General features: G+C 44.5%; 1 protein-coding gene and 1 long non-coding RNA gene across 5 annotated transcripts in view; one reads left to right on the top strand and one right to left on the bottom strand.

Moving 5' to 3' along the window:
• Window positions 1-2,504, bottom strand: part of TAF1B (TATA-box binding protein associated factor, RNA polymerase I subunit B) — a 77,547-nt gene extending 75,043 nt beyond the window's left edge. For 3 of the 4 annotated variants that reach the window (XM_047744570.1, XM_047744571.1, XM_047744569.1), the window contains exons 1-2: window positions 2,403-2,504; window positions 934-1,032 (exon numbers count right to left, since the gene is read on the bottom strand). In XM_047744570.1, the coding sequence (XP_047600526.1) occupies window positions 934-1,032; window positions 2,403-2,420 (117 nt within the window). In that variant the 5' untranslated portion in view covers window positions 2,421-2,504. The remainder of the gene's footprint in view (window positions 1-933; window positions 1,033-2,402) is intronic. The other variant, XM_047744568.1, reaches the window with a different exon arrangement.
• LOC125108567 (uncharacterized) lies at window positions 1,981-17,975 on the top strand. The gene is made up of 4 exons (XR_007129948.1): window positions 1,981-2,637; window positions 9,679-10,414; window positions 14,294-14,410; window positions 16,646-17,975. It is a non-coding gene; the product is annotated as an uncharacterized LOC125108567 (long non-coding RNA).
• The last annotated feature ends 8,179 nt before the right edge of the window (window positions 17,976-26,154 follow it).

Here is a 26,154-nt window from a genome sequence, read left to right as displayed (position 1 = left end):
CTTGACCAAAAGCATAAGTCTACAGAGTTACTTTCCTCTGTCCCAAATTTGCCTTTCTTAAGTCTATATGGTTAATGTAATGCTTGTTCCTTCCGGGTTCTACAGACCTGGAGCCAATCTTTTTCCAGAGAGGAGTCCTGGCATGTTCAGCCTGTCCAGTAGCAGACTGTCCACACCCCTCGATTATTTTGGTTATACTGCCCGGAACGTGTGGTAACTGGAACAGGACCTAGCACTCTCAGTGCAAAGGGGGCCTATCTACCAAGGTTACACGCAAGACAGTACGACAATCTCTAGTGCAAGAGGCAGGTGTGATGGAGTAAAATGGCCACTGTAGTCGGAAGACTCAGGTTCACGTCCTGGCTCAACACTTTATACTTGTGTGACTTTGGCAAGCTCACTCATCATGAGCCCTACTTTCCCCATCGATGGACAGGCGCAATAGTATATCTCACAGGTGGCTGTGAGGAGAAAATGAAATAATGGATAAGAAAACACTTTGTAATCTCTAAGGCACTATACAAAGAAAAAATGACAAGGAAGCTTATTTCCAATACTCCCAAAAGTCCTCAGTCTTTCTAACATTCCATGTTCCAAACCTTTAAGCTACCAATATATTAAAAACTCTTCCATGAGTCTTAACTAATAAAAAAACTGTCTCACCTTCTAAGTATAACTTTAATTATTTTCCCTCTTACTACACAGTCTGAATCATGAAATTATTTACAAATGAGGCCCAACATCATTTCAAAAACCCATCCTAAATCTAATTTACTCATTACTTAGCTCACGTGTAAGCACCTGGAAGACTACTTTTATTCTTGGAATTTGGGCACTGACAAAAACATATTACCTGGGAACTATGCCACATATCAGGCTAAAACCATAATTTTAAAAACCTTAGCAGATTCATAAATGACATATGTTACTTACTTCTGTAACGTTGTGGCAAGAAGTACAATAATATTTGCCTTCATCAGTAAGACCCCAAGAGACAGCAGCACACTGAGTGCACCTTTCTTTGAACTCTTTCTATAGGAGAAGACAGGAAAAGTGTTACCATTAAACCATATCCAATACATTGCACCTAAACCCTACAGTTCTACCTAAAGGGTTCCCTGCAATTTTACCCTACAGATAAAAAACAAACAAAAAACCCACAGAAAATAAAAAATGTACCAGAGAGACTATAAACAAAGAGAAGAACAGTTCAGTCTTCTGAATAGTCTGAAATGGAATTAAAGGATTTTAAAAAGTTTCTAAAATATGCTGTGAGGAGAAAAAAAAAGAAAAGAAAAGAAAAGGTGGTAGGGGTAAAATGAAAAAAAAAAAAAAAAAAAAAAAAAAAAAAAAAGGATGAGTTAATAAAGCTCCTGGAGAGTGCCCTGAGGAAAAAAAGAGGACGGGATTTAAGTAAAGAGAAGACTTTAAAAATAAAAATTGCATACCATCTGGAACTTTCGCAATGACACTAAAAACACATACCACAAAAGAACCGGCTTTTGGGGGTTGTTCCAAGTTTCAATTTATTCATTCAGCAACAGAAGGAAAATCGCCTATGTATGCACTAGGCATTTAGCTGGGTGCCAGGGATTCAGTGGTGAGCAAAAGAGACACGATCCCTACTACAGCGAATGCAGGTCAGCGGTGAGACATAACTATTAATGTCATTAACCCAGCACGTACAGACGTCGGTCGTCCGTCGCTCCATAAACATTTACTGAACGTTTGTAACAAGCAAGGCCTTCTATCACCGCAATGCGTCTGAGCGCACAAAGACGGGCACTCAACGACTGGTCCCGAACTCCCCGGCCCTTGACCTCATCGCCGATCTAACTGCCGAATACGGCCAAAGAACGCAGCATTTCATGTATGTCAAAACTGAACGCCGAATCTATTTCAGCGAGTCGGGAAAGTTTGCAGTGACTCCGGAGCATTACCTGGAGTGAGTCAAACCCGAATTTGGAATCCCTCCCCAGACCGCGGCGAGGATCCGCAGACACCGGGCGGGGGTGGGGGGACTTACTCAGAGGCCAGCCCGTTCCAGCCCGGCCCTCCCACGCCCACCCCGGGATCAAAGGGAACTTGTGGGTGGCCCGGTCCACAGGGGATGGGCCTCGTGGGTGGCCACCGCATAAAACCCACAACTCCATCCCCCCCCTGAAACACACCCACACGGACTAACGCCCCGCCCTCCCTTCACCCACAACCTCACCCAGCGCCCCAAAACGCGCGCACGCCCGGCCCGCCAGCCCCATCCCTTTCCCCGCCCCGCGGCCTTCCGCCCGCCCTCCTCCGGCCAGCGGCCACCCCCACAGGCAGTCGGCGTCCTCCAGCCTCTTCTCTCCGCCTCACTCCCCTCCCGCCCCGCCGTCGGGCCCGCCGGCTCCCGGCTCGCTCACCGCTTCCTCCAGGTCCATAACCGCGTCGCCGCCGCCGCCGCCCCCGCCGGGCCCGTTATCCCGACAGCGAGCGCAGCTTCCGGGAGCGCCGGCAGAAACCCGCCGGGCGGAAACCGAGGCCGCGGCTTCGGGTTCCGGACGCCTGGGGACGCGGGGTCGTCTCCGCTCGCTCCGGGAAGGAAGCTCCGCTACCCCTGCAGCCCCCTCCCAGACTTCATGCCTTTCCCCAGTCCAGGTAACTGGAGCCGACCTCGGGAAGAAACGCGGCGCACCGACTGCGGAGCTGATTCGGTCCCGCTCGGCTTGTTGCGGCACCGTCTTCCCCCGCACGCTGCCGGGGGGGGGGGGGGGGGCGGTGGCTGCCCGCCCGCCCGTCCCAGCCTGGACGGCGGCGGCTCCCCGAGTCCGCTCCATTCCGGCTCTCACTGGCACGGGAGAAGCAGGGGGTTCTGGAGGAAGGAGCAAGGCTGCTGGGTAGACCCGGGTGCAGTCACCGTTTCCTGCTCCCCGTGCCTCAGTTTCCTCCTCTGTAAGCATCCGCTACTGAGTACTCGTATTAGGCGAGGATTTTACTTGGAAGCTGTTGGAGGAATTACACGATCCGACTTATGTTTGAGACACCAGTGTGACCCTTGCGGGGAGAAGGCTGATGGGGGCGAGGGCAGAAGGCAAGTCAGGAGACCAGTGAAATAATCCAGACAAGATCCCATGGGAGCTTGAACCAGGTGAAAGCACTAGAAACTGAGAATTACAGAGATTCTGGAAATACAGATTGTGAAGGGAGAGCCGTAAGGATATCTTGATGGACAGGAGGAGGGCGGTAGGAGAAAGACGCAAGGGTGACCTCAAGGTTTCTGCCGTGAGCATTGGGAGGGTGAGGTCTGAGTAGGGGCAGGCTGTGGGTGGGACCGTTTGGGGGTAGGGTAGAGGAGGAACCAGGAGTTTGATTTTGGACCTAAGTTAGAGATGCTGCTAAGACCTCCAGGCAGGATGAAAAGACAATTTGACATTGGAGTCCAGCATTCTCAGGTGGATTCTGGACTGGAGATATACACTCGGGAGTTCTCTCTATCCAGATGGTACTTAAAATCATGAAACTAGAGAAGAATAGAGAGGGACTGGCTCTCTATTCACTCACTCCTCATTTACTTGTCGATTCATTTATTTTCCCAAGTTAATTAAGCACCCACTGCATGCCAGGCACTGTGCGGGCAATTGGGAAATGAGAGGTAAAGAGTCCCAGTCTTCAGGAGACCCCCCAGTCCCGTGGAGAAGTCCGTCTCATTATTTTAGCATGGCACTAGACAAAAGTCCTGTCCATTTATGTCACCCATGTTATTTGCCAGGCGTGGCTCTGTGCAACTTCAGACTCTTTCTGAAAAACCTTCCCTATCCTTACAGCATGAGGATTGCCCTAAGAACAGCTTGGTGATAACCCCTTTATTTTCTAGATCTCTCGTGATTTCAGATGTTGAAATATTAGAACAGGAAGGGACAGTACTGAATGCACAGCTGAAGAGTTAATGTATTGAACTAAAATACGAGATCGGGAATCTTTATCTTTTTGTTTATTACTAATATATCCAGGACCTGGAATAGTACTTAGCTAACAGGAAGTGATTGATAAATATTTGTTGAGTGAATGAATGACTTTGTAAGATTTTCATGTATATGCATAATGGTTGAAACAGATGACATACCTTGATTTGAGACTTTGGACATGTGATTTCACAGAAATGAATCACAGATTTTTCCAGCCATTCCTTCACAGAAAATTGAGGATTTTGAGCAAAGTCAGCCCTTTGGAAGAAAATGTTTTCTTAGACTATAAGACTTAAAGGAGGGTTTTAGCAGAAAAGCTTTAGTATGAAGTTCTTAAAACCTCTGGCTCAGGTGCCATTTTTGCTTATCAGATTGGCACAGATTTTTTTTTCTTTTTGGTCTAATGGAAATTATCAATGGTGGAAGTGCTCAGTGAACTGGTTTCTGCCTTATGGCACAGGTGAGCTTGAATGTGGGTATATTTCTTTTCTTTTTTTTTTTTTTTTTAAGATTTTATTTATCCATTTGAGAGAACCAGAGCCAGAGCGAGAGCATGAGGGGGAGGGCAGAGAGAGAGGGAGAAGCAGACCCTCCTCCCCCCCACTGAGCAGGGGGCTCCATTCCAGGACCCCAAGATCATGACCTGAGCCGAAGGTAGATGTTAACCATCTGAGGCACCCGGGCGCCCTGTAGGTAAATTTCTGGAAAACTGTTGAGCTACATAGAGGTGGTATGGTGGAGCAATATCGAGGTAACCCCAAGAAGAGGAACAGGGAAATAAAATTAGGGCAGAGATAATAAATCTTTAAAGGGACTGAGGAGTCTGGGCCAGTATTTTACTGAACACCTTGACTGAATGTATTAACATGTCTAAAGAAAGAATGTGTATATCAGAAAGAAATATGTTTAACCCTCCAAACCTAATAAAGGTGGACCTAAATCCTAGCAAGGACCCCAGCTCTGCTATTATGCACAAGAAGCTGCTATACCCAAGGTTCCACATAAGTAACAGACACAGAAATCAACACTAATCATTACTCAATTCTGTAACAGAGCCAGTAACTCTAGGCTGAGAAATTTGAAATTTTGATGTGATGGACAAATTCCTAGAAAAATACAAGTTACTGAAAGGTATATAGAAGAAATAGAAAATCTGAACAATTTATTTAAGAAGTATATTCGAGGGATTCCTGGGTGGCTCAGTTGGTTAAGCATCTGCCTTCGGCTCAGGTCATGATCCCAGCGTCCTGGAATCGAGTCCTGCATCGGGCTCCTTGCTCGGCGGGGAGCCTGCTTCTCCCTCTGCCTCTGCCTGCCATTCTGTCTGCCTGTGCTTGCTCTCTCTCCCTCTCTCTCTCTGACAAATAAATAAAATCTTTAAAAAAAAAAAGAAGTATATTCTATGTATAAAATAACCTCACTAAGAAAACCCCAATTTCATATGAGTTAAACATAGTAAATTCTACCAGATCTTTAAGAAAGAAATAGTACCCACCATACACAGACTTCTAAATAATGGGGAAAGTGAGTGCATTTACCAGAACATCTTATAAGGCTAGCATAACCTTGACATCAAATCATGGCAAGGATATTTGAAAGAAAGTAAAAAAGTCCATTCTGTTTCAGAAGCAGATGTAAAAATTCCAAACAAAATATCAGCAAATTGAATGCAAGTCCTTTGTTATATTGGGCAATACAAAAATTAATTTGAAATGGATCACAGCCCCACATGTACTAAGTAAAGCTATAGAGCTTCTAGAAAAAGAATCAAAGTATCTCTCTGACTTGGGACAGGGCAGATTTCCTGAAAAGCACAGTCCTAAAAGCACTATTCATGAAAGAAAAGATTGCTACATTGGACTTCATTAAAATGAAGAGCTTTAGTTCATCAAAAGACATTGTTAAGGCAACCCAAAGACTGAGAAAAGGTATTTACAATGGATAAACTCAACAAAAGACTTATATCCACTGCAAATTAAAAAAAAAGGCACTATTTCACAAAGAAGATAGTTAAAAGATCAATGAATACATGAAAAGCTGCTCAACATTATGATTCACCAGAAAAACGCAAATTAAAAAGCACAAGGAGATGCTACAACACATCCACTGTGATGGCCAAAGTTAAAATGACAATATAGGGCACCTGGGTGGCTCAGTAGGTTAAGCCTCTGCCTTCGGCTCAGGTCATGATCTCAGGGTCCTGGGATTGAGTCCCTCATTGGGCTCTCTGCTCCGCAGGGAACCTGCTTCCTCCTCCTCTCTCTCTCTCTCTCTCTGCCCTCCTCTCTACCTACTTGTGATCTCTGGCTGTCAAATAAATAAATAAAATCTTCCAAAAAAATGACAATATTGAGGTTTGGCAAAAACATGGATAAACTCAGTCTCTTCTGCATTGCTGATGGGAGTGTAAACTGGCAGAAATATTTTGGAAAATTGGAGGAAATGCTAACTGTCTGCTAATTACAACTCAGCAATTCTACCCTTTGATACATTCCCAAGAGAAATTAGTACATGTGTTCACCAAAAGATACATGCAAGTATCTTCGTTAACCTTTCTTTATAATAGCTCCAAATTACAATGACCAAATGTCCGTCAATGGGAGAATCAATAGCAGATTGTGGTAGTCATACCATAGAATCCTATACAGGAATAAGAAAGAATGAATTCATGCTACAGGCAACAACACGGATGCATCTCGCAGAATCATGACATGCAAAAGAAGCCTGTGGTGGATTTAAAGTGGACGTACGTTCTTTCCTGTCTTCCCATTGGAAGACGCAGTCCCTCTTCCTGACCCTTGAATCAGCCGTCGTCTTGTGGCCGGCTTGGAGCCGCAGAATGCTGAGTCAATGGTGGTGTCTAACTTCCAAGCGGTGTCTTTGCAGCTTTTGCTTTTCCTCAAATGTGCTGTCCTGAAAGCCAGCGGCAAGAAGTCCAAGTCCCTTGAGACAGCCATGCTGTGAGGAAGCCCGGTCGCTCCGTGTGTATTAGGGAGGCGACACAGAGGACTGAAGTGTCAGACATATGAGTGAAGTCTTCTGGGATCTCCCAGCCTAGCCGGTCACTGGCTACATGCAGCCCCTGCCCCATGCTACCTAGAACCGAAAACCACCCAGCCAAGTCCTGCCGCAATTCCGGACTGAAAGAATTCCAAACCAACACAATCGTTTTTGTTTTTAAGCCAATAAAAACAAAGTAACGTACTTTGTTACAATATATACTAGTTTGTTATAAAGTAATGGATAAGCCACAGGAATTGGTTTTCGAACTGGAATGTTTTTTTTTTTTAAGATTTTATTTATTTATTTGACAGGCAGAGATCACAAGTAGGCAGAGAGGCAGGCAGAGAGAGAGAGAGGAAGGGAAGCAGGCTCCCTGCCGAGCAGAGAGCCCGATGTGGGGCTCGATCCCAGGACCCTGGGATCATGACCTGAGCCGAAGGCAGCGGCTTTAACCCACTGAGCCACCCAGGCGCCCCTCGAACTGGAATGTTCTATAACAAAACCCTAAAATACAGGCCCAGAACTAATCAATCCAAAAGCCTCCTCCTCCAGACAGCAACCTCTCAGAAAAGAGTTTTGAGCATATAATGATATTATAGGTTGCTCATAAATATCCATATAAGCTAAAATATAAGTTATTAATGTAAATAACCTCCCTTTCAATGAAAGTATTAGGAACATTGTAATTAAACTAATCTTGTCTTAACACTGTGTGATAGAGATTTGTAGTTCTTGTCTTACATTTAGTTTACTTTAGTACTTCTTTTTAAAGGGATCATAACAGAAAAAGACACCTCACAAAAAGACAGAAAATATTTTCATGCCAATGGGAACATTTGCAAACATTCATTCTCAAAATGCAGTCTCCATAGAACACCTGTCTTCCAAAGAAGTGGTTGCTTTTTCATTCCTTAAGCAACGGTGAGCCTAGCATGTGCCAGACACTGTTTTAGGCACATGGAATAAAGCAATGGACAGAAACAGTCTCTACCTCATGAAGCTTACATTCTAGCTGGCAGAGACACATACTAAATACATAAGCAAATTACTAAAAAAATATGTCAGGAGGCTAAAAACTTCATGAGGAGAAAGCAGAACATGAAAATAGAATAGACAGGAGGAAAGGTTGGAGGTGGGAGTTGCTATTTTATTTTATTTTAAGATTTGTTTACTAAATTTAGAGAAAGGGGAGGGGCAGAGGGAAAGGGAGAGAAATCCCCAAGCAGATTCCCTGCTGAGTGTAGAGCCTGACATGGGGTTCCATCCTAGGACCCTGAGATCACAACCTGAGGCAAAATCACGAGATTTAAAAGAAGCGTTGCCTGAGCCCTGCAGATAGGTGGGGGATCAGCACTTCAGGTGCAAAGCCCCTGAGACGGTGAGGTGACCCTGAGAAAGCAAGGAGGTGTGTGGCCAAGACCATGAGGTCAGAGAGGAGACCAGGCCAGATCAGGGATATAAGGTCTTGGGGATTATAGGAAGGACATCAGGTTTTATTCTCAGTGAGATGGAAGACAGAAGAGTGACAGCAGCTGACTCATATTTTAGAAGGATCTCTCTAGGGATAAGAAGAGTAAGGGGGGAGTAGGGGGATGTAAGGGATGGAGGAGCAGGAGGAAGGCAGCTATGCTCACCACTATGCCACCAACGCAGGAGGAGCAGGAGGAAGCAGGGAGATCACTTAAGGGGCCACTGAAGTAGCCCATGTGTGGGCTGAGGGCAGGGTGAAGGGGCAGACACTGAGCAGAAACAGTCAATCTCTGGACAGATTTCAAAGGCACGGACAGTCTTCCTGATAGATCGGATGCGGGGGGTGAGAGAGAGGAGAGTGAAGGTGACTGCAAAGTTCTGGGTCTGAACCTGCATGAGAATGCAGTTGCCATCTGTGGAGACCGGGAAGACACATGTAGGCTTAATGACAGAGTGGAGGCCAGAATCAAGAGTTTGCTGGGATGTTTATGTTAGTGATGTGTACTCAGTATCCAGGCGGTGCTGTTGAGTAGATGAGTTTGATGTTCAGGGGGAAGCTAACGGCTGGGAGTCAGGAGCGTGGATAAAATCATCAAGGCTGTGTGGCTAGAAAGGTCCAAGGACCAAGACCCGGCCACTCTGACATACTGAAGTAGGGAGCAAGAAGGAGGCTGAGAATGTCATCACTGGGAGGCAACGTAAAGCCGAGGCAGATTTTTGTTTCTCTGGTTTGGTTTCTTGGCTTTCTTGTTTCAGACATGGGAAGACAGGGAATGATTCCAGGGGCTCTCACCGATCTGGGGAGAGGGGCTGGGTCAGCAGCTCAGGCAGAGGGATTGGCCGGAGCAGAGACAATTCAGCCATGACAGGACCAGGAAGGGAGGGCCTGTGGCATAGTCACGGTGGGGACGTGAGGAAAGGGCTCCTCTGACTGTTTCTGGTGAGATGGCAAGGAGGTCATGAGCAGAGTGTGAGAGTCGGGAGGGTTGCTCGAGGCCCAAGGAAAGGTCAGAGGTGTAATACCTCTGGGGAATGGGAGAGTTAAATCAGAAATCTGCTAAATTGTCAGGCACCTTTAGGGGTCCCCCTGGACATCTGAGATCATAAATGTGAAGATAAGGCCAGCCAACACACCCAGCCATTCGGCTGTTCACTTTGTCGAAACAGCCCCTTTACCCCCGAAGGGACAAATTAAGTGTATTCACAATTTCGAAAACACCTGCCAAGTGGTGTTACTACTGACAGCCTCTCGTCATTGCAGGAATACTCGCCTTTTTGTTTCACGAGAAAAAAAGAGAATTCACCTGTAAGTCTGACAGGTCTTCTGAGTCTTCTGCCACGAGATAGACAACAGGCTTCTGTGCAGAACAAAGGATGTTTGTGGACATTTGGATGGGTTACGGTAAGGATCTCCTGACATCTGAAAGGTCCTGAGTTTATAAAATCAACTATGCCCAGGGCATTCCACAGCCACACGTGCCCCTCTGCCTGTCGCCTCCGCTGCCCTTCACTGCTGGGGAAGGAGGTACCAGCGAATCTCCCCGACCGTCTGCAGCCTCATCCCAGAGCTCTTCCGCCATTTTGTCAAAGTGGTTCTATCGGTGGTTCCATGGACATGGTATCTCCAAGCTGCTCTCGTATAAAAGATGCGACTTACTGTGGAGAATGTACATTCTCTGATGCACCTTCCCACAAAGCCCCTCAGAAGCCATCTTTCCCATGTTCCATGACTGAAATGGAATCCAGCCGCTACCGGGAGCAGGGACTTGTTGGAAATATCTATATTTCTTCCTGCTGGATTGCAAACCTTCACATTGCAAACCTGAGACCTGTAACGCTCATTTTCTTCTAAATTTTCAGCAGTTTCTGCGTCTTTTAAAAGTATTTGCAACAGTATTTGTCATCCACTCTTTCCACCATATCTATCATGGCAGAATGATAGAAAACAGATAAATATAAACTATAACTTCAGGGAGTGATACATGCTTTAAAGCCAGGTAAGCATATAGGGTGACTAGGGTGGGGTGAAGTGAGTAGAATTTTTACAGGGTCATGAGGAAGACTTCTCCGAAGGAGGGACCGTTGAGCCAAGCTGGGAATGTGGAGAGAGCCATGCAGGAATGTGGGGAAATGTATTCCAGGGAGAGTGAAAAGGCCCTGCGGCTGGACTAGGCTTGGTGTGTTTGAGAAACAAAAGGAAGCCAGTGTGGCCAGGATAATGGGTAAGAGGTAGAGCTGTGGGCCTCAGGGTGAGAGCACTGGGCAGGGCCCTGACTGCCCGGAGGTCTCCTGGCCCCACAGGACTGATATCAGCCAGTACATCCATAGTCTGTCCCATGCATGATACCAGAGGTTCCCGGTAGATCGCACCTCCTGGTTACCACACTGGCTCCCACCAGGGAAGAAGGAAGGGAGAAGGGACACCTCAGGGATCAACAGGGGGGCCAGTCAGCAGGGCACGGCTGCCTTGTACTTACCACTTAACCGGGTGCCGACCTGTGGGGATGATAGCCTTCATGGAATTTTGGCTCAGAGAGGCTGGGGAGAGCCTGGGGGAGCAGAAAAGTAGGAGCCCCACACAAGTACTAGCCAAGCATTTGGGGCTTTGTAGGAATAGCAGTACTTCCTCCCCAGGTGGGAGGCTGCAAGGAAGGAAGGGCCCAAAGATTCCAGAGTGTAGCTCCCATTTTTCACCCTTCATACCCAATTTCACTGGCACTGAAGGGTGTGTGTTTGTCAAAACCCACCACAGGCCTTCTACTCAAGGGCATTAACCACCGGGTGTTCTTAGTAAAGTGGGAGCTAATGTGTATCTAGCATTTTCTGAGCCAGGTACCATTCTAGACTGGTTACCCATGAGCCCCATTTTCTGGATAAGAAAATGAAATCAAAGGTTATCTAAAATTTGTGGAAGTGTCTAAGCCAGGAGCGAAAACCACGTAGCCTAGTAGTGCCCACAGTTTTGGCCACCACGCCCTGAGCCTCACAGGAAGGATTGGGCTCAACACCATTAGACCCGGTGCTCCACAAAAGGCTTTTGTGACTTAGCCAATAAGATATTGAATATGAAAGAATCAGATGACACTGGAAGGATCAGGAAATATTTGAACATAATTGCTCTTGGTTGAATAGCAGCTGAGAAACAATTCATTACCACACACAATATCATTATTGAGAGAAATTCTCTATTTTGAGACTACAAGTTAACCTAGTGGCTACTGATGTATTGAGGAAGTTATTAGAGAAGTTGGGTGCATTTCCTTCTGTCAAGCCATAGCTCCAATAGGGGCATTACTTAATTTGTGAGAACATACCAAAAGCTCACACCAATAATTTCTGAAAACCAACAAATGACTTAGAAATTATTAGACTGATTTGGTGAATGTTCTGTTATAATTTATTTTGTTGGCAGTTTTATTCTTTTTAAAAATATTATTTATTTATTTCAGAGATGGTGGGGAAGGGGCAGAGGGAGAGGGAGAGAAAGAATCTCAAGCAGACTCCACACCCAGCACAGAGCCCCACACGGGGCTTGATCTCATAACCTTGAGATCATGACCTGAGCATAAATCAAGAGTTAATCACTTAACTGACTGAGCCACCCAGGTGCTGAAGTTTTATCCTATAAACAGATTTAGTTTGGGTTATTTAAAAATTAAAAGGGAATACATTTTAAAATTTCCACTTATATAGACTCTTATACATGAATATATTATTGAATATGGGTGTTTTGAATATTCCTTCTGAGGCCACGGTTAGACATTGCAATTTAATTCTAAGTGTGCTGAGAAGTCGTTGAAGGGTTTTGAACAGAGGAGTGGCAAGGTTTAATTTACACTTTGAAGTACTGTTCAGGTCTCTGTGGGAAACGAACCATAGAGGAGAAGGAGGAAGGAAGATGACTCACTGGGAGGACCAGGACTTGACTTTGGGTGCCACAGTGGGCAAGGAGAAGTAGATTCACTTTGAAGGTGGAGTTAACAAAGGACTGGGTGTAGTTGTGAGAAGAGAGGAATCGAAGATGGCTGCGATGGTGACGGGAAGGGCGGTTGGGGGCGGGGATCTAGATTTGGGACATGTTAAGTGACTGTGAGAAATATAGGAGGAGATACTGAATAGGGATTTGCACAAATGAGTCGAGTTCAAGGGAGGTGTTCTGGCCAGAGATGTGAATTTCAGAGCCAGTGTAGACTGAGTTTTAAAGCCAGGACTAAATGCAGACACCTAGGGAGTGAGAGTAGATCATAGATGAAGGGAAGGGACCAGGGCTGAGACAAGGGCACTGTAACAGGTAGAAGTTAGGCAGAACAGAACAATCCAGCAAAGATGGTGGAAGGAGAGAACCAATGGAGGACAGTGACCAGAGCCATATGACTAGAGTTTCAAGAAAGAAGAAAGGTCAAATGCTGTTAAGAGGTGGGTGAGCTTAGCCCAGCACCCAGCAAGATAGTCATCATGGACGACATGGTTTCAGTCAAGTAGGAAGGGTCGAAGTTTGATTGGCATGGATTCAGGGCAGAATGGGAGGAAAGAGTAGACAAGGCCTGTGGGAATTTTGCTGAAAGGAAGAGTAAGGAATTGGTCAGCCGTTCAGGGAGATGCAGTGGGGTTGAATTTGGAAGGTTGCAGCATGTTCGTGTGCTCGTGGAAAAGCAATATTGGGTAGCAGGAGAGAGAGGGGAGATTATAGGCAAAGTCCAAGCAAAGCCCTTGAGTGGATGGAGGGACAGATCTGGCGCCTGATGAGCCTGAGGGGCTGCATTATTCTGTCCTGACCAGGCTGTGGGAATTCCAGGAATGTGACCACCACTCCACCAGGCAGGGCCCCTGGTCGGGGGCCCTAGCGGCCACATTAGAGCTGGCCCCACTGCCTCATCCTGACTTCCTAACTCTGCCAGCATCCCAGGGCTTGGAACCGAGCACGCCTCCACTGAAAGTTCACTTAAGGAGGTTCTACTAAGTATGGAAATAGCTAAATATCATTTCAAGGACCCAACAGAGCAGAGACTCTGTAAGGAGAATAGATTTGAATCCTGGCCCTGATACGTACGGGGTAGCTACGTGACCTGGATCGTCACTTCTCTGGGGCCCAGTTTTCTCATCTGCAGTGTGGGGATAATAACTTCAACAAAACACCTGCTGAGACTGTAGGGTACGAAGGAGGTTAACAGCGCACAAAGAATTTGTCAAAGCTCTGTGAACTGGAAAGTGAAAACAGATGCCATCAATGGTCATGAGGCTAAATTTACCAGATCATTCCCCTATTTATCTCCCTTAACAGGCAGCTTGCGGAAGAGGCATTTCTAAGGACACATTCCTGTGCCACGCCTATCTGTGGGCTTGATTTTCATAACTAGACTTTTAAGTTTTTGTTTTCAATAAAGATAAGAGCAAGTCTTTAAATTGCTGCTTGCAAATTTCATCACAAACCTAAGTGTATCACTTGAAGACCATCGGTGGAAAGAGCATCATAGGTTGAAAGGGAGGGAGACATATTATTAACTTCAAAGCTTTCTTGGAACCTATTAAACGTTAATCACAAAGCACAGGGATGTTCCTGAAAGCAAACACTGTCTGGGCACTTCTCAGATGTATGAGCCTTCCTCCTTGGGCTCCCATCAGCATTTCTGCTGAAGGGAAGAGAGACTCTAGTACATCACCCAATGAATGGACCTTCTAGGTGTTCCGAGGCCTGCTCATGACCTGGTCTGTCCATAACCAAAGCTGAAATCTTTTGTGGTTTGCCTAGTGCTGGGAGGAAGGCTGGAGGAATGAGTACTTGCGGGCCCATTGTGTGTCAGGCTCAGCACCTGGCCCATTGCACAGGTCATCTCATCATTGAGCAGGGAGGTAATTGTTCTCTTCTCATCAAACAGGAAGAGAAACAGAGACTCAGGAGGTCAAGCCAGGTCATGCGGCCAGCAAGAGGACGAGGGGGGAGAATCTTGCTCAGTTCTGTCTGCTCCAAAGAGCCTGCTCACCCTGCTCCCCGGGTAGGTGCTTCCTAAAGGTTTGTTTCGTGAATGAGTAGATGGATATAAATAAAGTTCTCTGGATCCAAAACTGCCTTGTCAAAGGACATCAACCGCCAGAAGGCACAGCCCCAATTAAACAGAAGCAAAACAATCTTCTAAGATTGTGTGAGGTACTCAGAGTTTGCCTTAAATAACTCAGGAGTTTCCCAGACTCTTGAGTGATAAGATCTCAGGCAAGCTGCAGAACCTGTTGAGGGCTGGTTTACCCATTTCTAGTCATGGGACCCTCCTCTCCCTGCTCCTCCCTCCCTTTCAGGAAGTGAACTCAGCAGAGCCGCAGGACTTGTAGCTCAGGCTATGGGCTAGAAAATTCTTGGAAGAGCAGTCCTGGCTGGTGACCATCCCATGGCCAGGACTACCTACATAATTTGTGCAGAAAATGAAAGTGGAATCCCTGGTTCAAAACTTAGTAAGAATTTTCAGGGGGCAACAGCAGATCATTAAACAAGTGTATAAGGTCCTGTGTGACTGGATAGGCCGCACACCCATGAAGCCAGCCTTTGCCTGGAGCCCTTGATTTGGGAGAAGGGGAGAAGAAATCTTAGAAGGGGATTGGGTGGAGGGGGCTCTGGGTAGCTGAGGCAGGTCAATGTCAGACTTTTGATTTCGGCTCAGGTTGTGATCTCAGGGTGGTGAGATCGAGCACCATGTCTGGGCTCCCGCACTGGGTGTGGAGCCTGTTTAATATCCTCTCTCTCCTTCTCCCCCTCTCCGCCCCCCAAAAAGAAGGGGATTGGTGGGACATCATGAAAGCACCAAAAATAGGACCGACTGAATACTTACAGAGGGACATCTGGGTGGCTCCAGTTGGTTAAACTTCTGACTCTTGGTTTCAGCTCAGGTCATGACCTCAGGGTCCTGAGATCGAGCCCCAAGTTGGGCTCCCCGCTCAGCAGGGAGTCTGCTTCCCCCACCCCTCTCTCCCTTTGCCTGGCCCCCTACTTGTGCACACACTCCTTCCCTCTCTAAAAATGAATAAATAAATATTTTTTTAAATAGCCATGAGATCAGGTTCTGATTTCTTGAAACATACAATTCCAGAATATAAAGTTTCTGAAAGTCATGTAGAACTACTCTTCCATTTTACGTATGAGGAAGTTGAGATCCAGGTAGAAGCAGACAGAAGCAGTGACTTGGGGAGTCATGGGGTCCTACAGAAAAGGCAACCCCTCTCTGGATTTCAGTCTCCTTATCACTGAAACAAGACAGAGCAGGCTGAATAATGCATTATTTCCAATTTCCACCAAAATAAAAGGCCAAGTCAGGAAGTGGAAGAAGGAGGTGATGGCAGTTGAAGAGGAACTGGAGAGCAGGCGTGTGGGACAGGAGGAAGCACAGACTAGAAACTGGGGAATTGAGTGACATCTGAATACTGCTCTTAACTTCCTTTCCAGAATGTCAGTAGCAAGTTTTACAGCTCCCCAGGCAGGAGACGAGAGTCTTCTCTGGTCTAAATTTCAGAAACTACCATTTGGGATTCTTCATAGTGAGTGGGCTTGAACTCTGTCCTATTAGGTGGAAGCCCTTGGGCCCACATCTAGCTTATGTGCAAAGAGTTTTCTAGGCTCCTGAGAACTGATGGCATCCAGCACCTCTGGATGTGGGAAAAGGCTTCTAACTTGAAAAGCAGATAACAAGTAGAAAAAAGAATTGGGAGAAATCAGACAGTTTCAAAATAAAAACTTAACATACAAAATAAATTCAGAGATCATTCCAGAACAAAAAGACGAAAGAGATGGAAAATAGCAGAGAAAAAATAAAGTAAGAAAGTAAGGCTGCAGGGTTGAAAACCATCTGATAGAAATGCCAGATAGAGAGCCAAGGGGATAACATTATCAAGGAAATAATACAAGGAAATTTCTCAGAACTAAAGCATATATCTCCAAATCAAAAGAGCTAGCAAAAATAATGAAAAAGGCCCAGAGTCAGGTACACCATGGGAACTTTTTGAATATCAGGGATACAAAGAAGATGCTGTAAACTTCTAGGGAGAAGAAGAAAAGAATCAGAATCTATTGCCCTCTCCACAACACACTGGAATCTTGTGGAAAAGGGACCAATGACTTGAGCGTTCCAGTCCACACCCTACAACTCTATATTCAGCCAAACCGTCCATCAGATAGGGTAAACTATGTCAGGCATGCAAGATCTAATATCATTTCCTTCCCTTGTTCCCTTTCCTTGTACCTTTAGTGGACTAACCAAAGGTGATGATCCAACAAGGAAGTAAAAGGAGTAAACCAAGGAAGGAACCCATAGAATCAAGGAAGCAAGGACTCTAAAGCTTAAGAGTCCCTGTGATGATGGTGAATGGAAATTTCCAGATGGCATCTGTATAATGTCCAGTCTAAATTGAAGAGCGTGGTAGGAAGGCTCTGAGACAACAGTCTCTAGGAGTAAGAGTATACGACATATTGGAGATTATGGAAAACATTATTGATAGAATTGAGGTAGACTTTATTAGAACGTTAGGAAGAATGAATGATGTGTAGAAAATCAGGCATATGGAAAGAAGAGGAGGAAACGAGTAAATCCAGTAAAAGTGAGGGACTGAATAAGAAATTTGGTGTGAACATGGAGTTAATGTGGTTCTCTAGTAAATATCATTTGTGTAGTCATGATCAAGTTTATATACTGACTATGTAACTAAAATTGTTTTATAATTGTGTTGGGGGGAGGGAGGGGGAAGTAGGGAGGTATAAGAGATCTCAGTCCTTATTTATCATTGTAGGAACTCAGTATAGCATCTTGAAATGTTAAGTAATGCATTAAGAAACATGGATAGCTCCAGTCCCATGGTTTTAAATATCATCTGTAAGACTTCCAAGTTTAAGATGGTGAGAGGAAGACATTCCTACTTCTTTCTTTCTCAAAAACTACCTCAAAACAACAAAGAAAATAATGAACAGAAACACAGATTCTATCCTGGACATTAGAAAACACTGCAATTCTGAACCTTTACATGTGCAGCTAAATGGCTAGAAGAATGACAAATGACAAAAAACAAGTGAACAAAGATGAACCCAATCCCACTAGAAGTATAATTTATTTTAATAAAATTCACCGATTTTAAGTGTACATGATGAGTTTTGGCGTGTGTGTGTGTGTGTGTACATATACATATACACATATGCAACCACTACCAAAAAATTTTATTTAGAACATTGCAGTCAGTTCCCATCTTCAAGCCCCAAACCCCTAGCAAACACTGATCTGCTATCATCACCATAGACTTGCCTTTTAAAAAAAAAAAAGATTTTATTTATTTATCTGAGATAGAGAGAGAGCAAGAATGTGAGTGGGGGGGCAGGAGGAGGCAGAGGGAGAGGGAGAAGCAGACTCCCCACTGAGCAGGAGCCTGAGGACATGGGGTTCGATCCCAGGACTCCTGGGATCATGACCTGAGCTAAAGGCTCAGCCACCCAGGCACCCCTGGACTTGCCTTTTCTAGAACTTTTCTAGAACTTAGTATAAATACATACGGTGTGTGTAGGGGGGGGCCTGGGTGGCTTAGCTGGTTAAGCATCCGACTCTAGGTTTCAGCTCAGGTTATGATCTCAGGGTTGTGGGATCGAGCCCTGCAGCAGGCTCTGTGCTCAGTGCAGAATCTTCTTGTCCCTCTCCCTCTTTTCCTCCACTCCCCATTGCTCACGGTCTCTCTCTCAAATAAATAAAATCTTTTAAAAAAAACACATACATTGTGTATTCATTTTAGATATGGCTTTTCTCATTTAGTAATGCTTTTGTGATTCTGCCATGGTATCGGGTGTATCAGTAGTTCATACCTATTAATTGTTAAGCAGGATTCCATTAAGATACAGATTTTTCTTTATTTACTTACCAACTGATGGGCATTTGGATTGCTTCCAGTTTGGGGTTACTCTGAACAAAGCTGTTATGAGTCTTCACGTATAAATCTTTGTGTGGACATAATGTTTTCATTTCACTTGAAAAATACCCAAGAGTGGAATTTCTGAGTCATACGGTAAAGGAATGTTTAACTTTGTAAGTAAATGTAAACCGTGGTTTCACATTGTAGCCAAACCTTGGCATTGTCAATCTTGTAAGCTTTATTCACTTCAAGGGATATGCAGTAGTATCTCCCTTTGGTTTAAATTTACATTTCTTTAATGATGTTGTACATGTTTTCATGTGCTTATTTGGCATCTGTATTTTTAAAGTAAAATGTCTACTCAAATGTTTTGCCTGATTTTAAGTTATCTTTTCTCATTATTGAGTTGTGAGTATTCTTTATATCTTATGAACACAAATCCTTTATTTTATGTATGTTTTGCTAATATAGTCTCCCAGTTTGCGGCTTGCTTTTTCATTTTCCTAACTGTGCTTTCAAAAATCACACATTTTTTATTTTGATGGTCCAAAGTATTGATTTTTTTATGTGTCCTATTTTTCAAAGATTTTCTGCTGTTTTTTCAAAATAAGGTTTATAGTTTTAGTTCATTTTTGTGCATATAGCCAACCAATTATTCCAGCACCTTTATTGAAAAGATTATCCTTTTTCCATTTAATTGTCTTGGCATCTTCTAGAAAATCAGTTGACCATATTTTTGTGGGGACCTCTTTCTGGACTTTCTGTTCTATTCCACTGGTTTATATTATATGTCACCTTTAGTTCAGTACCATACTATCTTGATTACTCTTACCTTTATGGTAGATCTGGAAACTAGATAGTGTAAGTCCTCCAACTCTGCTCTTTTTCGATATTATTTTGGCTGTCCACATACATTTTAAATTTTGCTTACTGAATTTTAAAATAACCCTGTTCATATTTTGAATCTCATTGTGTTTAAACTATAAATGAGTTTGCAGGAGAACTAGCATTTGGGGGGGTAGAGGTATGAATTGGTATTTTAACAATATTGAATCTTCCAGTCGTTGAATATGGTATATGTCACCATTTATACTTATTTTTAATTTCTCTTAGTAATGTTTTGTACTTCCCAGAGTACAGTTATTGCACATATTTGTTAAATTTATCCACATTTCATAATTTTCTTTCTCTCTTTTCGTGTGTGTGTGTGTGTGTGTGTGTGTGTGTGTGTGTTTGAGAGAGAGAGAGAAAATGAGGGAGGGAGGAGGAGAGGGAGTTTCCTCTATGTTTCCTAAAGTTGAGTAAAAGAAAATTGGGTAATTAAGGATTGTGGTTAGCTGAATTCCAGTTAAGTCAGATTTTACTGTATTTGGCATCCTCACTAATAGCTCTGATTATGTCATGCCCATGTTCAAAAACCGTCATTGGGAAATAATTATGGGATGTGCTCAAAGAATGTAGTATCAATTTACAAAGGAGAAAATTGGGAACAGCCGAGCAGACCAATTAACTAGATGGTGCTGTATTCTTACCATGCAGCCATAAAAACGACATGATGCAAGAGTGGCTTTCAGAATGGGGTCAGGGTGTCTTCCAGGGTCAGGCCGGCGTCAGAGTCTCCACTCATGCTCTGATCACAGTAGCCTTATTTTTATCCTTTTTGGCTTTTGCGGTTCCTGGTAGGATTTTGTTTAAACACAGAGTTCCCAGTGCATCAAATGTTTAAAAATCGTTATTGCCAAAAAATTTTGAATGACCAAGAAAGACATCTGTGGACTTATAATCAGATTAGAGAAGAATCAGTGTGTTGTGTCCTTGGGATAAAAAGGAGATATATGTGTACAGGACGACGTTGAAAGGTTATACATATATCAGACATTAATAGCAAGTCTATTTGTGCAGATTGTGAATTATTTCTAAATGCTCGTTTGTATGTTTCTAAATGTGTACAACGTAGAGTGTAAGTTCTTTAATGAGAATACAGATTCCTTAAGGGGCTTTTCAAGGCTTTCCACCATCTGACAGAATGCCTTCCCAGCCTCCCTGCTACGCTGCAAATCCTCCCTGAACCACAAGGTTAGCCTCAGAGAATTACTCACCATTTCCTGAGTAGGCCCTTCCTTTCCCTGTCCCCACACCTTTTCTCCAGCTAAGTTCTTAGCATGGCATTCCCTAGCTCTACACTATGGCTTCCCACTGGAATTCAGCCCATTCAAAATGCATGTGATAAAATGTAAGGTAAAGAGAAAAACAGTTCAAAACTACATCAAGAGTGTGATTTCAACCAGTTAAAGAAAAAAAAGTCAAGAAAAAAGCTGGAGGGAACAATGTTAAGTCATGTATAGTGACAACACCTGTGTACTGGGATTAGCAGTCTTTTGTTTTGTTTGTTAGTTTGTCATGCTTTCCAAATCTATGATGACCTATTCAAATAGTAAAAAAGGGGGGAAAATCATACTCATCTTAAGACCTATATCAAATGTTAACACCTCCAAGAACCTTTCATAAAGGACAACAATAATACATTTCTTGAACATTCGAGGCTGTGTCTCCAAGCAATTTAACTGTTTCTGTGTTGCGTGATGCAGGCCGAAGCAGAAGCCTTTCTGGTTAACACTGGCCTCTCCTTACTGAATAAGTCACCTCACCTCTCTGGGTTGCTGGTTCCTCCCAGGGTTGCAGGAAGGGTTAACTGAGACCCTGTGACTATACGCTGGAAACTGAAAAGTGCTATTCAAATGTAGGCCATGTCTGATTCCCATTCGGGGCTCAGGCACCCCGAACTATCCACCACAGGTGACACTCAACAAATGGTGATTGGTTTAAATCTCCCTGTGGTTCCAAAACTCGAGCAAAAGCCTCTGCTGAAATGTTACCAGTAGACTGGAATTTGATAAAGTTCTGTGCTCCAGAAAGCCCATGATTTTTACCAAGATTTGATTTTCCTTTGCTGTTCCCAGCACTTGTGGCCTTAATGGGCAAGTTGGTACTGGGTCAGCCATCAGCGGGGCCCGGCACAGCCCCGGGGCTGGGGGGTGGGGTGGGGGGTTTGCTCTTCAGCGTTTATTAAAAATAGGAAACAAGACTACAGTAACACTTGCCATGAAGATGGCTCTGCAGCCCTGGGCAGGCTATTCCTTGTCTACTTCTCAAACAGAGACGACCCAGAAAAGAGCCAGCCTCCAGGCTGGGCCGGCATGGCCTCTATTAACAGGACAGACTTTGGGACAGACGACAGGGAAGCCACTGCATTGTCCAGGCCAACTTCTTGTTCCTCAGAGGGTTCTTGAAGCCCCAAGAGGGGACATAACTTGCCAAGGGCACCTGCTAGTTAGTAACAACTAGTTAGCACTGGAACTAGAGCTTACATGTGTGTTACTTGCATCAGCTGGGATCGCTTTAAGGAAGAAGCAATTTCCACTCGACTCCATCCCCCGACACACCAAGCAGAGCCTGGCCCTAGCTGTTCTTCTGTGATTGTGAACACAGCCGTGTGCAAGTCAGGCAGGGCTCTTTCCTTGAAATCCAACTACGGCCCTCAGGAAAAATTCTTTCCAGACTAAGAAAGACCGAGCCACCTGTCCAGGACCAGAGCTCTGGAGTGATTTATAAGCAACAGCTATCATGGCTTTCTTACGGGGAGAAGCAACCACGAAAATCATGATGATGAGAACCAAACAAAGCAGACACACCAAAGAAGGCAGATCTGCTCAACAGAGATAAGAAAAAACTCCAGGGGCGTCTGGGTGGCTCAGATGGGTAAGTATTTGCCCTTGGCTCAGGTCATGATCTCTGGGTCGCAGGATCAAGCCCCGTATTGGGCTCCCTGGTCGGGGGCAGTCTGCTTCTCCCTCTGCCCCTCACCCAGCTTGGCCCTTTCGTGCATACTCTCTCTCTCAAATAAATAAGTAAGATCTTAAAAAAATAATAAAAGCAAAGAAGTTCTAGAAACTTCCAAAAGTCCGTGATTCACAAATGCCAACAGAACCTACAACCTTTCCTAACAACAAATGCCAAATACAGATTGAAAACATTCACAGGACCCATTGGCCTGCAGCTTTGCTGCAGAGGCCTGGGAGACCCGCAGCCCTGCCAGGGTCACGACGGGTTTGGGCACCTGTCCCCAGCTCTGTGCCTGGCCACCCCATTGTGTGTCAGAAAAGTGACACGTTATCCTGCATGGTGGCTTCCAGAAGAGCTCGTGTGAAGCAGAGACGCTTGGAGCAGGACACCTCTAGGAGGCTTTGGGTCCTCAAGAGTGAACCTGCATATTCCTCACAGAAAGCCTTTTTCAAGATTTCTCACAGCATTTCCATCAATTTCCACATCTCTGAACTCTTCCCTGGAAAATGCTGCAGACAACAACAACAAAAATTGAGGGGTGTCTCACCACTGCTGTGAGAACTGGGAACCCCAATAAGTGAGCTCCTTTGGCTGTACACAAAACCCAGAGAAGAGAACACAGGAAAAAAACTCAGCATGCACGATACCCTGTTTTTCTTTTTTGGTGTCTATGTCCTGGCAGGAAAGGGAGATGCTTTGAGATGAAAAACCAAATGTGAGGTCTGGCTCTGTCACCATTCAGTTCCTTTCAGTTTGACAAATACTGACCCACGGCCTCTGTCTGCAAGATGGTGTGTGAAGTGCCCGGGGAGCAGCCGCCCCAGTGCCCCTCTAGGGAGAAAGCGGCTGGAATTACCACGTCCCTGCCGGGTTCCCAGTGAGGTCAGATGCTCTTCACAGTGATGGTTTTACTTCCTCCTCAGGCAAAATTAAGAGGCTGGTTACGATCGTTCCTGCTTTTCAGAATGAGAAAATTAACACCGGACAAGAGAAAGCAGCCCAAACTTCACCACTGATAAAATGGGTAATCCGGAATTTTTACGCATTTCTGCGTGTCTCTGAAGCTGGGGAACAAGTGAAAAGGAAAGGGTCATGTTCTGTACATGTAGCGAAAACACTAGAAGGAAAACCAAAATGTCAACGATGCTTCTTTCCGAGTGGTGGGGCCACAGGGATTTCTGGTGCATCCTGTGCTTTTCCATCTCCCACCTTCTCTCTTTCCCTGGACTTCAAGTGCAGAGGATGACATCGATCCATTCCTCGGTCCATGGTAGACAGTCATCATTGGTCTTTAAAAAACCTGTCTTGAGCTTCCTTTAGGATGGAGCTAGAGGGTATAATGCTAAGCGAAATCAGTCAGTCAGAGGAAGACAAACACCAGATGATTTTACGCATGTGGGATTTAAGAAACAAAAGAAATGAGCAAAGGGGAAAAAGAGAGACAAATCAAGAAACAGACTCTTAATTATAGAGAACAAACCTATGGTTACCAGAGGTGGGAGAGGGGGAGGCTGGGGGAAACAGGTGATGGGGAGGAAGGAACCCACTTGTCCTGCGGCCACCCAGGTGATGCCTGGAATTGTTGAATCACTCAGTTGTATACCGGAAACTAATATTACACTGTATGTTAACTAACTGGAATTTCAGTAGAAACTTGGAAAAAAACAAACTGAAAAAAAATGAATTCCCTTGTTCCCTACCCTCGCCCGTTAGATGCTATCACTTTTGTGTTCTTGGGAAGTGTGAGCTGTTTTGTGTATAGATGTTTCATTTACCTAAGTGGGATCAGCTAAAAAAAAAAATCTAATTTTGCTTCTTATGTTTAAAACTATTCACCACAAGGGGCGCCTGGGTGGCTCAGTGGGTTAACTGACTTTCTTGATTTCGGCTCAGGCAGGAGATCCAGCCCCATGTCAGCTGGTGTGCTCTCGCTCTCTCTCTCTTTCTCTCTCTCGTTCACAAAACAAACAAACAAACAAAAAACTCTGCACACAAAATTGTTTCTATTATAGAAATTTGCAGGTGTTTAAAAGTAGAGAGATGCTCTGGATCATTTTGAACCAAATCACAGACCTACTATTTTATACACGTGCCAGACATAATATTTCATTCAGTATGTATCTTTAAAAGATAACCGCCCCTCAGGAAAAATAAACGCAATGCTATTTACAACGCATAAAATAAAACGCAATTCCTTCATGTTATTAAAAACCTAGTCAGTGTAGTTCCTTGATAACCTTAAAATTCTTTTTCTTTGTTAATGTTTTCTTAAAGCTTCCTCCATTGTGATTGTTTGCTACTTTTTTTTTTCAGTCTCTTCCAATCCATTGGCATCTCCTCCATTTTATTTTCCTAGTAATTTTTTGTTGAAAAAAACCTGGTAATTTTTTGTTGTCCAACTTCCCACACTCTGGATTCTGCTAATTGCATCCTGTGGTATTGGTTAATGGGTCCCTATGACCCCCGTACTTCCTGTAAATTACTGGTTAGACCTGAAAGTGTTTCAGACTCAGGGTTGTTTTGCTTTGTTTTGCTGTTTTTATTGGTCTGGGGAAGACCACTACCTAACTGGTTCTCTTTCTTTCATGGGTGTGATCAGTCCTGATGATCATTGTCCAGATCCGTTAATTCATGCAGAAAATGCTGCATGTGTTCATTAGTCTTCCCGGGCTGTGATAACAGGATATCACAAACCAGTGGCACCTGGGTAGCTCAATTCTGGATTTCGACTCAGGTCATGATCTCGGGGTCGTGGGACCGAGCCCTGTGTCAGGCTCCCACTCAGCACAGAGTCTGCTTCTCCCTCTCCCTCTGCTCCTCCCTCCCGCTCGTGCTCATGCTCACTCACTCTCCCTCGAATGAATGAATGAATGAGTGAGTGAGTGAATGAATGAATGAATGAATGAATAAAATCTTAAAAAAAAAAAAATCACAAACTCAGTGGCTTAAACAACCCAAATGGAGTCTGGAAGTCCAAGATCAAGGCCCTGGCAAGGTCGGTTTCTGGTGAGACCTCTCTCCCTGGTTTACAGATGCTGACTTTCTCAGTGCATCCTCAGGAGGCCTTACCCTCTGTGAGATAATAAAAGAGATCCCTGATGTCTCTTCCTCTCCTTATAAGGACACTAGTCCTAATAGATTAGGGCCTCACCTTAATGCCCTCATCTAACCTTAATTATCTCCATAAAGGCCCTATCTCCCTGAGGGCCAGGGCTCCAACATGGGAACTGGGGTGGGGGGGAGGCAAAGTTCAGGCCACAACAGTGATATTTTAATTTCTATCATTCCTTGTTTATTAGTTGGAATAAGTAATCAAAGAGAAACATTTCTTCATCACCTATTTGGTTTAATTCTGAGGTCTAATTCATATCAGGAAAAGCAGGGAAAATACTTCATTCTTTCCCCCTTACTTATCCATTTTCAAAATGATAAAGCAGTTTCCTAGCATTGTCTGAGGGGGAATCAGTACTGTCTTGGCGTGTTTGTTCTTTTGGTATGATTATAAATTCATGAATATAAACACATTGGATTGTTTTCATCGGTCTCAGTGATCAACCTTTTTAATGTGCAGATCGTCTTCTCTCTGGCCTGTAGGGGTTTCTTTAGTTTGGGTGCCGTCCTTTAACCCGAGTGATGTCTTCAATCGCTTCCTTGTGATCTGACCTACTTCGACCTGGAATCCATCGTGACCTTCCCCAAGGTCGGGACCACAGGCAAGGCTGCAAAGAACATCCTTGTCCAAGGGGAGGGCTGGAAGGGCTGGGTCATACACTGGTTTAACCTCATTGAGAATAAGGTTAAACGATTCGATTAAAAGTTTCCAGTTCAGGGGCACTTGGGGGCTTAGCGTCTGCCTTTAGCCCAGGTCATGATCTCGGGATCCTGGGATCGAGTTCCCCATCTGGCTCTCTGCTCAGTGGAGGGTCTGCTTCTCCCTCTGCTCATGTCTGCATTCTCTCTCTCTCTCTCTCTCTCAAATAAATAAATAAATAAATAAATAAATAAATAAATAAAATCAATCTTGGAA

This window comes from Lutra lutra, chromosome 9 (genome assembly GCF_902655055.1).
Source record: "Lutra lutra chromosome 9, mLutLut1.2, whole genome shotgun sequence".
In the NCBI taxonomy this organism is placed as follows: Eukaryota; Metazoa; Chordata; class Mammalia; order Carnivora; family Mustelidae; genus Lutra; species Lutra lutra.
This window is presented reverse-complemented; position numbering and strand designations above follow the sequence as displayed.